The sequence below is a fragment of the Gaeumannomyces tritici genome (genome assembly GCF_000145635.1).
Source record: "Gaeumannomyces tritici R3-111a-1 unplaced genomic scaffold supercont2.4, whole genome shotgun sequence".
Classification (NCBI taxonomy): Eukaryota; Fungi; Ascomycota; class Sordariomycetes; order Magnaporthales; family Magnaporthaceae; genus Gaeumannomyces; species Gaeumannomyces tritici.
This window is the reverse complement of record NW_008804548.1, coordinates 442,986-455,944: the sequence shown is the minus strand read 5'-3', so window position 1 is coordinate 455,944 and position 12,959 is coordinate 442,986. Positions and strand designations below refer to the sequence as shown.

General features: G+C 62.7%; 6 protein-coding genes across 6 annotated transcripts in view; 4 read left to right on the top strand and 2 right to left on the bottom strand.

The window, feature by feature from the left end:
* Positions 1-73: 73 nt before the first annotated feature.
* GGTG_07559 (hypothetical protein) lies at positions 74-2,865 on the bottom strand (the record flags this gene model as incomplete). The annotated part of the gene is made up of 5 exons (XM_009225383.1): positions 74-450; positions 539-1,895; positions 1,953-1,984; positions 2,056-2,713; positions 2,767-2,865. The coding sequence occupies 5 exons, from the start codon at positions 2,863-2,865 to the stop codon at positions 293-295; spliced, it is 2,304 nt and encodes a 767-aa protein (XP_009223647.1). The 3' UTR covers positions 74-292.
* Positions 2,866-2,897: 32 nt separating this feature from the next.
* GGTG_07558 (hypothetical protein) lies at positions 2,898-5,407 on the top strand (the record flags this gene model as incomplete). Its single annotated transcript, XM_009225382.1, has 3 exons — positions 2,898-3,965; positions 4,051-4,507; positions 4,586-5,407. The coding sequence occupies exons 1-3, from the start codon at positions 3,766-3,768 to the stop codon at positions 5,405-5,407; spliced, it is 1,479 nt and encodes a 492-aa protein (XP_009223646.1). The 5' UTR covers positions 2,898-3,765.
* Positions 5,408-6,333: 926 nt separating this feature from the next.
* On the top strand, positions 6,334-8,009 carry GGTG_07557 (hypothetical protein; the record flags this gene model as incomplete). Its single annotated transcript, XM_009225381.1, has 2 exons — positions 6,334-7,311; positions 7,356-8,009. 2 exons carry the CDS (start codon positions 6,334-6,336, stop codon positions 8,007-8,009), a joined length of 1,632 nt encoding a protein of 543 aa, XP_009223645.1.
* Positions 8,010-8,156: 147 nt separating this feature from the next.
* On the top strand, positions 8,157-9,203 carry GGTG_07556 (hypothetical protein; the record flags this gene model as incomplete). The annotated part of the gene is made up of 4 exons (XM_009225380.1): positions 8,157-8,194; positions 8,740-8,776; positions 8,857-8,939; positions 9,200-9,203. The coding sequence occupies 4 exons, from the start codon at positions 8,157-8,159 to the stop codon at positions 9,201-9,203; spliced, it is 162 nt and encodes a 53-aa protein (XP_009223644.1).
* Positions 9,204-9,434: 231 nt separating this feature from the next.
* On the top strand, positions 9,435-11,896 carry GGTG_07555 (hypothetical protein). Its single transcript, XM_009225379.1, has 4 exons — positions 9,435-10,257; positions 10,346-10,594; positions 10,650-10,861; positions 10,946-11,896. Exons 1-4 carry the CDS (start codon positions 9,478-9,480, stop codon positions 11,634-11,636), a joined length of 1,932 nt encoding a protein of 643 aa, XP_009223643.1. The 5' UTR covers positions 9,435-9,477; the 3' UTR covers positions 11,637-11,896.
* Positions 11,897-12,116: 220 nt separating this feature from the next.
* Positions 12,117-12,959, bottom strand: part of GGTG_07554 (hypothetical protein) — a gene marked incomplete at its 3' end in the record, with an annotated part of 3,173 nt that continues 2,330 nt past the window's right edge. The window contains exons 6-7 of the mRNA XM_009225378.1: positions 12,294-12,854; positions 12,117-12,207 (exon numbers count right to left, since the gene is read on the bottom strand). Of these exons, the coding sequence (XP_009223642.1) occupies positions 12,117-12,207; positions 12,294-12,854 (652 nt within the window). The remainder of the gene's footprint in view (positions 12,208-12,293; positions 12,855-12,959) is intronic.

Below are 12,959 nucleotides of genomic sequence, written 5' to 3'. Positions count from 1 at the left end.
ATATGTTGCAATGTTTTAACTAACGCGTCCACGCGTCAATTGAACTTTATCTACGAATATCTCCACAAGAAACAATGGTGAACACAAGTAACAAAAGCTAGATCATTCTGGCCCTTCAAGCCATTAATTCGGATCCAAAGTTAAGCATCCGAAGCGCCGCCAAAATCAATTAACCGGAGGCTGGGTGTGGGTGTGTCGCTCACATGTGAACCACGTTAGTGCTTTTCCATCTTGGCAGAGGTGGCAGGGGGTGTCCTTCTATTTAACCGCCTTGACAGCCCCCACGGAGTCGCTAATTACACGTCCAGTTCGCTGTTCCCGCGTCCATGTCCGTCGCTGCCGGTGCCAACGTTAAAAATGCCATAGGCTCCAACGCCTCCTGGCCCGGCCAGCTCGCACACAACATCTCGTTGAACACTGGAAAGTTGAAGCCGAAGTCGGGAGCGTTTTCTTCTTGCGAGGGCAGAGAGAGAGAGACAGTCGGTCAGTGGTTTCGCTCGGACTTTGCTCGTTGTTCCCAAGGAGGTTAAATCGTTACCTTGATACAGCTCTCCCACGTTGGCATGCGCCGCCGGCGTCGACGCCGCCGGATAGGGCGTGGCGCGCGTGTCAGGATCAGGATCAGCAGCAGCAGCAGCCTGGGCCGAGCTCTCGATTCCCAGCACCACGCTCAGCGCCTTGGCCGCCTTTTGCGCCTCCCTGGACAGCCCGCTGGACCGGGCCCAGATGTCGTGGGACCTCCTCAGGGCGTCGCGGATTGCGCTCCTGGTGATGTCGACCCTGTCGTCGCAGCTCTCGTCGTGATCGTCACCGTTCTCATCATCGTCGTCGTCCCCGCCGTGCGCCTGCTGCAGGTAGTAGCACAGCACGCTGACGGCGAGGAGGAAGTGGTGCGTGACGGGCGACGACACGCGCCAGCGCTCCTGGCTCAGCTGGCCCAGCGGCTCCGTCTGCTCGCGCAGCATCTCCTGGAACTCGAGCAGCCGCAGCGCGGCCCCCAGGCACTTGTGGCGGGAGCAACCGTATTGCCGCGCATCCCCGGCGGGCGGGCGCACGTACCCGCGGTGCAGCACGACGCGGGCGCGGTGCACGTTGATCTCGAGCATGACCTTTTGCATGACGGCCTGGGGCGGGTCGGCGATGCAGAGGGCGCCCGAGCGCCAGCGCAGGCACTCGGGGATGGCCGCGTGCGCCGCCTCGAGGTCCGCGTCCAGGCTCAGCACGTCGGCGTGCCGGTGCGGGCGCGCGCCCGTGGCCAGGTCCCAGATGGCGCCCATGACCCTTGAGATGCGGGCGCGCACGATGCGGAACAGGATGGGCGTCAGGTCCGTCTCGGGCCGCGGCGGCGGGAGCTCGCGCGCGGTAAGGTCCAGATCACGATCAAGCAGGTTCGCGGGCTCGGCCGTGTCGGCCTGCCACGGCCTGATGGTGCGGGGCAGGCCCATCTGGGCCGAGACGCCGAGGTCGATCTCGACCATGGTCATCCACACGCGCCGATGCATCTCGGCGGCCAGAGGGCTCAAGCCGGCAAAGTGGCGGGGGTCGCGGTGGTAGCCCATGCGAGTGGCGAGCTGCGTCATGGTGCCCACGAGTATCCACATGCCCGGCTCGGCGTCGCTGCTGCGGAACAGCTCCGCGGCCAGGTACAGCACCAGCGTCTCGAGCACGTGCGGCCCGCCCCGGATGTAGTCGCCCACGACGAGGCACTGCACCGCGCGCTGCTGGAACGCCTCGACCCGGTCCTGCAGGTGCCGCCGCGCCGACACCATCTGGGGCGTCTGCTCGCCCGGATCGAGCCGGTGGCGCTGGAACTGGCTGGCCAGGCACATGAGCGTGAACAAGAGGCCGACCCAGACGATGGGGCTCGCCGACGGGCGCTTCCAGAACTCTTCGTACTGGCGTCGCGTTAGTGGCCGTGATTAGTGCAAGACAGATGGAGGAACACGGTTTACCTCGTGCAGAAACTGGCCGCTATGTAGGACAGCTGCAACATTTTTAGCACTGCACTGACTTCACAGGGAGCACGCACAAGCACAGACGCAAACACACACGCACCTGGCGACAATTCGAACGAGTTAAAGTAGCACGAAATCAGCTGGTCGACGAAGGGCCGCGTGGGGACCGACGCCAGGATCTCCTCCTTGGTGGCCATCGCGGAGCATCCGTAAAGCAGCTGCGGCCCGCTGAGCCGGGGCGCGGGGGCCTCGCCGAACAGCAGCGGGCCGTTTTCGACCGGTGTGCCGTGTTGCGGCGGCGGCCTCTCATCCTCCAAGTGGCCCTTTAGGTCGTCGATGCCGTCGAGCACGGCGGCCCAGTGTGCGCTGTTGACGTAGCTCGTTCCGGATCTGGTTAGTCGGGTGCTCCCGCAGTCTGACTCGGCGGGCGACGAGGGGCCGCAAGGACCTGTCGTGGCGGGCGAGGCCGCGCTAGGGGTCGACGGGCCGCTGGGAGCCTGGTCCCTTGGCGGCCTCGGCACGTGGGGGTGGTGGTGCTGCTGCCGCTGGGACCGTGCCAGGCCGACCAGCTGCTGCTCCAGGTATCTGATACGGTCCTGCGGCGTCAGGTCGGTCGACTGTGACGCGTCCCCGACCCTCGCCCCTGCCGTCTGCGGAGGCCAAGTCTGATACGAGCAAGACGAGCCCATGACACGCTTAGCGCAGTTGGTGCAGGGGAGCTGCCGGTCGCAGCGCAACCTGGAAAGAGGGGCGGCCGTCTGGTCAGTCGGCAGTCGGCCCACGCGGGGCCACCCGGCTTGGCTCGACTCACTTTCTCTGGCGGCACAGGTTGCACGACAGCTGTGGCCGGTCTCGTCGGCGGCTCGAGGGCAACCGGGCTCTTCCCCGTGCCGTCTTGCCAGGCCCCCATTCCACCAGAGGAGACGCGGCTGTGGCTGTGGCTGTGGCTGTGGCTGTGGCTGTGGCTGTGACTGTTGCGGCTGTTGCTGGTGCTGCCGTGTTAGTGGCGGGACTCTGGGGATGGCTGCTGCCGTCGGACATATCGGGCAATGGCGTGGATGGGGATCTCCTGGATCTCAGCGTATTCCGCGAGCGCCAGGGCCGAGTCGACTTCGCCCAGCACCAGCGCTGCGCTGTGGAGATAATAGCAGAGAAGGCAGCGGGTTGCTCGAGCTGGTGGCGCCCCAGTACCCGAAACATGTCCGTTCCGATGCTCCGGTTCGATCCTCCGATCCGATGCCCCATCTCTGGGGTACGCTAACGCGGCTGGACCCGCAGGACCAGGGCCCCCAGGCTGGCAGGGCGATATGCGGGTCCCAGCGACATGCATGCCCTGACTCGCTTGAAGTTCACCACCTCATCTTCCCCTGCGCGCATGGCGAGACGACCAGGGTCCTATCGGGAGCGGTTATGCTGCGTGTTAGCGAGATGGACTCGTTGTCCAGAAGAATTCTGGAGCCCGGCCTTGCTAGCAATCCCACTCTCCGTAAGGACGAGTGCCCACGGGTATTTGCAAGCCACCGAGTCCACAGCGCGCCGCCACTTCGGAGTATCGGACCTGAGCACTCCCACGGGCGGTAATGTCGCAAAAAGGGAGTCGGCGACGGCTTCAATAAAAACAGTGACTGATGCCCACGTCCTGCCGGCAGCTGTTGAAGGGGCCATCCGCTGTCATTCCTTTGGCCTAGTGTTTCACGACATCGAACAAGTACGAACTCCCTGCTTGAACCCTCGACCGGCATCACGCCCTCTCCCCTTCGACCGCATACAGAGCCCAAGACGGTAAAGGAGCGAGCTCTGTCGATCGACCATGGCGGAACAAAGTGATTCCTCGACGATCAACATAGAGATGGGGCCAAACCAGCCACCAGCCACAACCAACTCTAGCGAAAAGCTCGACCCGAACATTGTCGACTGGGACGGGCCCGACGATGAGCAGAACCCGCGCAACTGGTCCAACCTTGAGAAAAACGTGCACATTGTGCTGGTGAGCCTGATCACGCTCAACGCGTAAGTGCCTCGCACCCGCCACCCTCCCTCCCAGTCTCTCCACCGCCCCTCCGCCTGCCCTCGGCTAACGAGTCGCGTGCCGCAGCAACCTCGCGGCCACCATGTTCGCGCCAGGGGCCGCCCAGCTAGTGTCCGAGTTCGCCATCACCAACAGCATCGTGGCGGTCATGACGGTGAGCCTGTACGTCCTGGGCTTCGCGCTGGGCCCGCTGGTGCTGGCGCCGCTGTCGGAGCTGTACGGCCGCCTCCCCGTCTACCACGGCTGCAACCTCGTCTTCACTGCCTTCACCGTCGGCTGCGCCTTCAGCACCGGGCCCGACATGTTCCTCGCCTTCCGCTTCCTGGCTGGCTGCGCCGCCTCCGGCCCCATGACCGTCGGCGGCGGCTCCATCGCAGACCTGAGGGCGCCCAACGAGCGCGCCCGCGCTATGGCCCTGTTTACCACGGGTCCCCTGCTCGGCCCCGTCCTGGGGCCTATCGTCGGCGGCTACGTCTCCCAGTACATTGGCTGGCGGTGGACCTTTCGCATTATCCTGATCCTGGTATGCAACCCTGATTCTTACCCCAGTGCTGGGTCCGGTAATAACGACGAATCACACGTCGGCTGACAATGCTCCCAGGCCGGTGCCGTCGGGGCTGCCTTCGCCCTCTACGGGCGCGAGACCAACGCGCCAGTCCTCCTGCGCCGCAAAGCCGAGCGCCTGCGCAGGGAGACGGGCAACCAGGCGCTCACGCCCAAGGTGGCGCGCCAGGGGACGCCGCGCCAGATGTTCGCGGCGGCCATTGTGCGGCCGTTGAAGCTGCTCGTGCTGTCGCCCATCGTGCTGCTCATCTCGCTGTACACGGGCATCCTGTTCGGCCTCGTCTTCCTGCTCTTCACCACCTTCCCCGAGGTCTTCCACCACACGTACGGCTTCAGCGCCGGCACGGCGGGCCTCGCCTACCTCGGCCTCGGGCTCGGCATGGGCGTCGGGCTCCTCGTCTTCACCAAGCTCAGCGACCTGCTTGTCAGGCGGGCGGGGGACGGCGCCTCGCACAAGCCCGAGGACCGCCTGCTCCTGATGAAGTGGGTCGCGCCCATCACGCCGCTCGGGCTGTTCCTCTACGGCTGGAGCGCCGAGTACGCGGTGCACTGGATCGTGCCCATCCTCGGCACCTTCTTCGTCGGCCTGGGCTGCCTCTTCGTCATGATCCCCGGCCAGATCTACCTGGTCGACTCGTACGGCGCCGCGGGGGCGGCCTCGGCCCTCGCCGCCAACCTGCTGGTCCGCAGCCCCTTTGGCGCGTTCCTCGGTCTCGTCGCGGCCCCTCTGTACAGCAGCCTCGGGCTCGGATGGGGTAACAGCGTGCTGGGCTTCATCTGCCTCGCCTTTACGCCCGTGCCCTGGCTCTTCCACCGCTACGGCGAGACGCTTCGCACCCGCTTCGCTCTGGAGCTGTAGGTAGCGACGGCAATAAGGTCACGACCCCCCATCCATGTATGACATACATGTATGTACTTTACCCGCGGACACCCGAGACCCTAAAACAGGTCATAAATCAGCAAGATAAGCTCATCCTGTTCCCCACCCCTCGTGCCAAGTCGGGTAAACGCTCTGGAAACGTATATCGGGCGGACCGTCCCAGTGGTCGGAACGGGCGATCGTCATTTTGATTCCCCGAACCCCACCGTATCGCCCACACCCCCACGCTTGCTATCCGTAGCCGCTGCTTCGCCAGGCGGTCAACCTCCCAACTTCCCGTTGTGGACGCGACGGCGAGTCAAGGGTCCAGGGCATATACCACCCTGTATCCCCGCCACGGCGGGCCGGTCGTTGAGATGCAGGCAGGCAGATGCGCCGCAGACAACGTGGCATGTGTAGGCTGCGCCCTGCTCATTGGTGCAAAACGACGTCGTGCGCCGTCCAGGAAAGGTGCCCTCCCCTGGCCCGCCCCGTACTCCTCTTCTTTCCCACCCCCGCGAACGTAGGGGATGTGGCCTGGCCTGTTGGTCTGCGTTGGTCCCGGAATCTCCGGCGACACATGGCGCAACCAGGCCCCGGCTCTCCTATCCATCTCGCACCACGTCAATGGATTCTTAGCCATCTCGCTTATCCCGACAAGGGCTGTCTCCAAACCTTATTTTCCTCGGGTCGTTCTTTGCGTGTCAAAGGCTTGGTGATGCTTATTTTCCTTCGCGGAAGAACTTACTTTGTGTGCGCACTTATACCTAAGCCAACCTGGGGAAACTTGATATTTCAAGGCTTTTGAACCGTGCCCGGACATGCCATAAAGTGTTACCATCTTGTGACTGCTCTCCCTATTTAGGATCCCAAAAGCCGAAGAAGAAGAGAGGAAGAAGAAAGAAGCACAGAACGGAAAGAAGACCATGCCGACGACCATGGAGTTTCCGCACGCTGACGCCCAGCAGCAGCAGGATCAGCAACAGTCCATCCGGTCGTCCTGCGACCGCTGCCGGTCCAAAAAGCTTGGCTGCGTCATCTCCGCCAAGCGAACCAGGGCGATTGGCGACGCTCCGCAGCAGTGTGTGCGCTGCCTCCGCGCCAACGTCGACTGCGTCTTTAGCCGCCGCGCCCGGACGACGCGCCGCAACAGCGCCGCCAACATCTCCTCGTCGGCCACGGGCATCGAAAGGAGGGCCAACAGGTTGCTGGCGGACAAGACGGGAGAGAGGAGACACCAACTGCGACGCCAACAAGATCAACAACAACAACAACAACAACAACAACCCATGACCCCGTGCGAACCGTCCGTCTTGGACGACCCGCTCGGCGAGGCGTCGGTTGCGTCGCCGCTGTCCGACTACGGCGTCTGGTTCGACGGCTTCATACTCGGCGCTCTGTCGGCCGACCCTTGCGGCACAGACGACGCCGTCCCACCACCACCACCACCAGGCGTCGCCTTCTCCGTCACGGCGCTCGACCACGACGTCTTCATTGACCCCACACTAGACCTCCAGGGCGGCGGCGGCGGCGGCGAGCCTGACCTCGACGCGCTCTGGGGCTGCGACGCCGACGCCTGGACGTCGTCGTGGCCGCCCCCGCCGTCGCCGTCGTCGCCGTCGCTGCTCCCCGACACCGCGTCCGAGTTCCAGACGCTGTCCGCGGCCTCGAGCGGGGGCGGGGGCGTCCCGCCGGCAGACGGCTCCCCGCTCGAGCTCTGCACCACGCTGGACCAGCAACAGCAGCAACAACCAGGGACCGCGCTCCACGCCGTGAGGGACCTCTCCGGCCTGGTCAGCGACATCCACAGTACCACCAACAACCTCCAGCTGGCCGTCGCCGCAAACGCCCAGGACCTGGACAGGTACCCCGTCGGCCAGGTGCTGACCCTCGCGCGGCGGCTGGTGAGCACGGTCCGCGACATCTTGTCGGCCGGGCAGCAGGGCAGGAGCACATCCGAGCCTCGGCGCTTCTCCCCGGCCTCGGACGCGTCCCCGCGACACGGCGAAGCAATCACCGACACGATGATGATGACGTCTTCCTCCTCCTCCCCTTCCCGCCACCGCCGCCGCCGCCCCCAGTCGTGCGTGACGATGGCAGCGACGCCGTCGTCCCCGCCCCGCTGCCAGCAGCAGCAGCAGCAGCAGCAGCAGCAGACACGCCCGCCTCGTCGCTGCCCGTGATGCTCCTGGTGCTCAGCTGCTACGTCTCGCTCGCCAAGCTGTACGCGACCGTCTTTGCGCAGATGCAAGGCTTCGTGCCGCCGCGGGGGGGCGGCAGCAGCAGCAGCAACGCCATCGCCATCACGCACCACCACCGTCGGCTGCCGCCCCCGGCGGGGGGCGACGATGACGCGGCCTGCAGCCGCCTCTACGTCGCCGTCCAGATGCTGCTCGACGAGTTTCAGGCGGTCGAGGACGCGCTGCTGTGCGCGTGTGGAGGAGGTGACGACGAGGCCGAGAGAAGCACGCCCACCTGGTTCGCGGCGCAGCTGCAGGCGGCCAGGCTGATGCTGCGGCAGGAGGCGGCCGCTGGCGGCGGCGGCTTAATGGACGAAGGGCAGGTTTTAAAAGCTATACTACGGAAGCTCATGTATGTGTAAAACATCGGGGCGCCGCATCCAACAATTTAATATTCGCCCTGTCACATGGCAAGAGCCAGACGGACTTTCCCGCATCATCATCACGTGGCTCCTCTCCATTTACACCCCAGCGTTGGGCTGGAAAAAAGTCCCGCTCTCTTTGCTACCATGACGCGCTTTGCCGAGGGTCTAGGCCGTCTCCAAAGGTGAGATAACAAAATATGCAAAGTCATATAGTTGCGTAATAATTCGTAATTACTATAGCCTAACCATAGCCGTAAGGGTTTTGCTCCATTTTCGCCAACAAAACCCTTTAGTCGGATTTCGGGGCGGTAATAGCGGCGTGCGTAAGGTTTATCGAGCCGGGACAACTTGAAATGCTGGTCGAAACGCGGAGTTGTGACGATTTGGGGTGAAGCCCACAGGCCTTGAAGACGCGCTGAACGCGCGCCGAATACCGGAATCCCCTCTTTCCTTCCTTTCTCCCCTAGATTAGACATCCTTCCTATCCAGGTCGTGCTATTAAAGGAGCAAAAGCGCTAGGAGCATATTTTTCGTTTTATTCAAGGATTGGAATACAAATGGGTGTATAGGGCGGGGCGCAGCAAACGGCCGTTGGACGGTAGGGGAACGCTTGGCAGGGGAGCAGGAGCATCCGTTTTTAGAGGCGAAAACCTTCGTTTTTGGACGCCTTGGAACTCAATCTCTCCAAAAAATCTCCCAGTACTAAAACATATAAGGGCCGAACTAGTACTCAGGTGGGTAACCACTGGGGAATCCTTGGTGTAGTATGTTTTTGCTTTTTCTTTTTCCCCTTTTTAGCTTTTTTTGCTGACGGGCTATTGAAAACACGTCGCTGGACTGGCAGGTCGAGTCGGCCAAGATGGCGGCCGTTTACGGGAACGCCTGGCTGACGCTGGCCGCGGTGCACTCGCGCGATGGGGAATGGCGGTTTGTTCGCGTCTACTCCCGACTTGGAGGTCTGCGGCCGCTCGCCGGCGGGCGAGCCTTACCCGCATATAATTTCGGCGACGCATCGACCACCGCCTCGAGGTGCGGGTCGACGGGGGCGACGAGGCCGCCTCGAAGGGGCGCACGGAGAGATCGACAGACTGGGAGGGATATATGCAGAGTCTCAGTCGAGGACTCTCAGTCGAGAACTCTCAGCCGAGGACGTTTGTGCTGATATAGATGGCTCGGATCCAGGCTAGATGACGGGGTTGGAACCAGTCGAACCCTTCTCGAAGAGGCAGGAAGAAAGAGCTGCGGTGAAGACGCCATATGCAACGCTAATGAGGGGAGATGGCGAGCTCAGCGATTATTACGCCCTGCTGATTGGTGCAACACCGACAGCAAACTTTGGGACATGTCTTGGCATCCACAGTCGCCTTCCTTTTTAGGCCATGGCCATGGATGACAGCATCCACCGGCTGCGAAAGGCCATCAATATCAGCATGCATCTGCATGCGAGAATGCATGCGAGAATAATATGGTCGGTGCAACACTCGGCCGAGCAGCGGCGGCATTAGAGTGGAGGAATTCGCAAAAAGGCCGTGGCCAAAGAGCAACGAGCCATAAAAACGAACCTTTTCCCCTATGCCCTTTATCGCTGCATCTCCATCCTCACCTGCCCACCTCCTCCAAGCCTGCAGCCCGCAGTCAGCTCCACACCTCCACCATGCGCTACACCACGTTCGCGGCCTGCGCGGCCTTTGCCGCGTCCGCCGTCCTGGCCAAGGAGCTGCCCAAGGACGAGCTCCGGGCGGCGGAGCTGTACGACAGCGGCGTGGTGCACCAGGGCATCATGGAGCGCAAGACGGCCTTCTGGGAGGCGTCGTCGCGCGCCGGCCTGCTCGACTCGGCGTCGTACCCGCGGCTCAACTACACAAAGTGCGTCGACGGCAAGGCCGAGGCTATCAAGGGCGACCCGCTGCACACTTTCAGGTGCAAGAACATGGACCTGTACGACTTTATCAACCACGCGGAGCTGGGTTCACCCGGGTCCGACGCCCCGAACCGCGTCGGCTCCGGGTCGTGGGGCTGGACTGATCCCGAGTCCGGGCGTGAGTTTGTGGCCAACGGCGCCTTTCAGGGCACCCAGTTCCTCGAGATCCTGCCCGAGGGCCGCCTTAGGCACCTGGGGTTCCTGCCCAGCCACGCCCCGGACACGTCGCGTTCGCTGTGGAAGGAGCTGAAGAGCTACCAGCACTACATCCTGATCTCGTCGGAGCTTCCCGGGCATGGCGTTCAGATTTTCGACCTGCGCAAGGTATGTTGCTGCTGGTCGCTGACTCTCTTGTTGTCTGCGGTGTGGTCCACGCGATACGTAAAAGCCATACTAACAGGGCTTGTCTAAGCTCCTCCCCCTGACCGACGCCGAGATCCCAAAGCGCTTCGGTAAGGCGGACTACACCGGCCACTTTAACGAGATCGCTGAGGGTAGGACCCACAACGTTGTCGTCAACGAGGAGGGCCAGTACGGCGTCACGGTGGGCAACCAGCCCAGGGATAAGGACTGCCTAGGCGGCCTGATCTTTTTCGACCTCAAGGATCCCGCCAACCCGAAGAGGATAGGGTGCAACAAGGACGACGGCTACGTGCACGATGTGAGTCAAAACCCGTAGCGAAGTCTCCCGTGATTACCTGCTAACAGTCTGCAAGGCCCAATGCATCATCTACCGCGGCCCCCACGAGAAGTACTACGGTCGCGACATCTGCTACGGATACAACGAGGATAGCTTGACCATTTACGACGTGACCGACAAGGCCAACTCCAAGATTATCTCCATAACCTCGTACGAAGGGGCCAGCTTCACACACCAAGGATGGGTGAACAACCCGCAATGGCAGGAGTGGCTATACATGGATGATGAGTAAGTTGTCCTTTTGCGCCTCGAGATCTTCTTCTTCTTCCTCGTCCAAAAAAAACCCCCTTCCAAACTAACCTCCAAACCCAGACTCGACGAGCAAAACGCCGCCGGCCTGGGCAAGGACGGGTTCCCAGTTACGTACATCTGGGACATCCGCGACCTCGAGCGCCCGAGGCAGACGGGCTTCTGGAAGGGCACGGTGCGCGCCATCGACCACAACCAGTACATCAACCCGCACGACGGGCTCATGTACCAGTCCAACTATGGCGCCGGCCTGCGCGTTTACGACGTTTCGTCGGTGCCCTCGGACCCCACGGGCGCCTCCGTCGGCGAGGTCGCCTACTTTGATGTGCACCCCGAGGACGACGCCGAGCCGGGCGGCGGCGCCGCCGCCTTTACGGGGTCGTGGTCGTCGGTCGCGCGCTTCAAGTCGGGGTTCGTGTGGATCAACACCTTTGAGCGCGGCGGCTTCCTGGTCAAGCCGACCAGGGGCGCGTACGTGCCCTTCAGGCCGGCGGGCTGCAGCGCCGACAACTGCCTGCGCGGCCTGCGGTCCGACGCCCGCCTGGCCGAGGCTAGAGGCTTCTGCGCCGGGTTCCTGGGCGACGCCACCGCCGACGTCGCCGTCGTGCCGGCGTTTGCGGCCGCCGCGTGCGCGCAGGGCCAGAACGTCATCTCGCGCGTCAGCTCGGCGTGCAGGTGCCTGCCCACACCGACGCCGACGGTGGCTGCGCGCGGGGCGGCGGCGGCGGCGGCGGCAGTAGCGACGGGTGTCTAGGTAAGCAGTTCCTAGACTGGAAGCTCGCTGGCAGGGGGGAAGGGGAGGGTAATAATTCGACGAAAATAGATAAATGACAAGAGGCATTAATGTAAAATACCCATCATGTGCCTGATGAACCATGGGCCTGGGAACCATGTCGGATGTCGTAGCGCTCGGTTAAGGTTAAACGATCTTGGCACGTCGTTGACCACCAACAACCTCTCGGGGATCATTGTTTTCACCTTTTATTTTTAAGGCCCTGACACCTGACCGGGGTGGCATCTCGGGCTAGCCCGCAATTGCTTGTCTTGGCCCTGCAGCTGTCATGTCATGTCGTGTCACGAACCCGATGTCGCGATGGGTCGCCGCTGTGGGGGAAGAAATTGCTTTTGGAATCAGATCACATCCAACAGCCTCCAGTTCTTTCTACAACCACCCACTTTCCTTCCCGTTTAATTCCTACCTTCAATTCTTTAAACAACCTCTCGGACGGCATCGTCAGGGATGCTGAGTGCGGCGGCCTCCGGGGTTGTTGGGAGCTGGAGGGATGTCGTTCTCATTTCGACTCATAATCCTGAGTGCCACTCCACTGTTGTGTCGAGAGGCAAAGAATACAACTATTTTCACTTGGAGCAAACACACGTGCCTGATTATCCCCCCCTCCTCACCACTCACTTCTCACCCTTCTCCTCCTGCCTCTCGGGCACCTTCTCGACCGTGGCCTCGATCTTGTCCGTCATCAGCTCCTTGACGCCGCGCAGGAACCAGATGGCCGCGATGGCCAGCACCACAAACGGGATGACGCTCGCCCAGGCCCTCCGGTACGCGTACAGGTACTGCTCCCTACTCGCTTCCGTCGCCGCCGCCCACACCCCGGGAGTGGCGCCCGCTATCTGCGCCGTCTTGGCCTTGCCGCTGCCCAGGGCGGCGACGAGGGCGGGCGCGCTGGACGGCGGCAGGCCCGCGGCGACGGCGGCGGAGGCGACGGCGGGCGCCAGGTTGGCCGACAGGTGGCCGTTGATGATGGCGTTGAGCACGGCCGAGCCGAAGGCGCCGCCGATGGCGCGGGTCGAAAACGCGAGCCCGGTGGCCGTGGACAGGAAGGCGTGCGGGGCTGTGAACTGCACGCACGCCACCAGGAGGGTCAGGGGCCCGGACTGGCCGATGCCGCAGAGGACGTTGATGAGGTAGTGGATCTTGGACCAGTGCAGCTCGGTGCAGGCATACATGATGGTGCTTTTGGGGGATGGGGTTAGTTTTTTTACGGGCAAGGAGAGAGAGAGAGAGAGAGAGAGAGAGAGAGAGAGAGACGAAGAAAGAAAGACTACACGACCAACGAAA

Coding starts and splice junctions, on each gene's coding strand:
- GGTG_07555 (XM_009225379.1), top strand. CDS start 9,478: ATGGTCGGTGCAACACTCGGCCGAGCAGCGGCGGCATTAGAGTGGAGG. Junction 10,258..10,345: donor AGATTTTCGACCTGCGCAAG/GTATGTTGCTGC, acceptor GGCTTGTCTAAG/CTCCTCCCCCTGACCGACGC. Junction 10,862..10,945: donor TGGCTATACATGGATGATGA/GTAAGTTGTCCT, acceptor CTCCAAACCCAG/ACTCGACGAGCAAAACGCCG.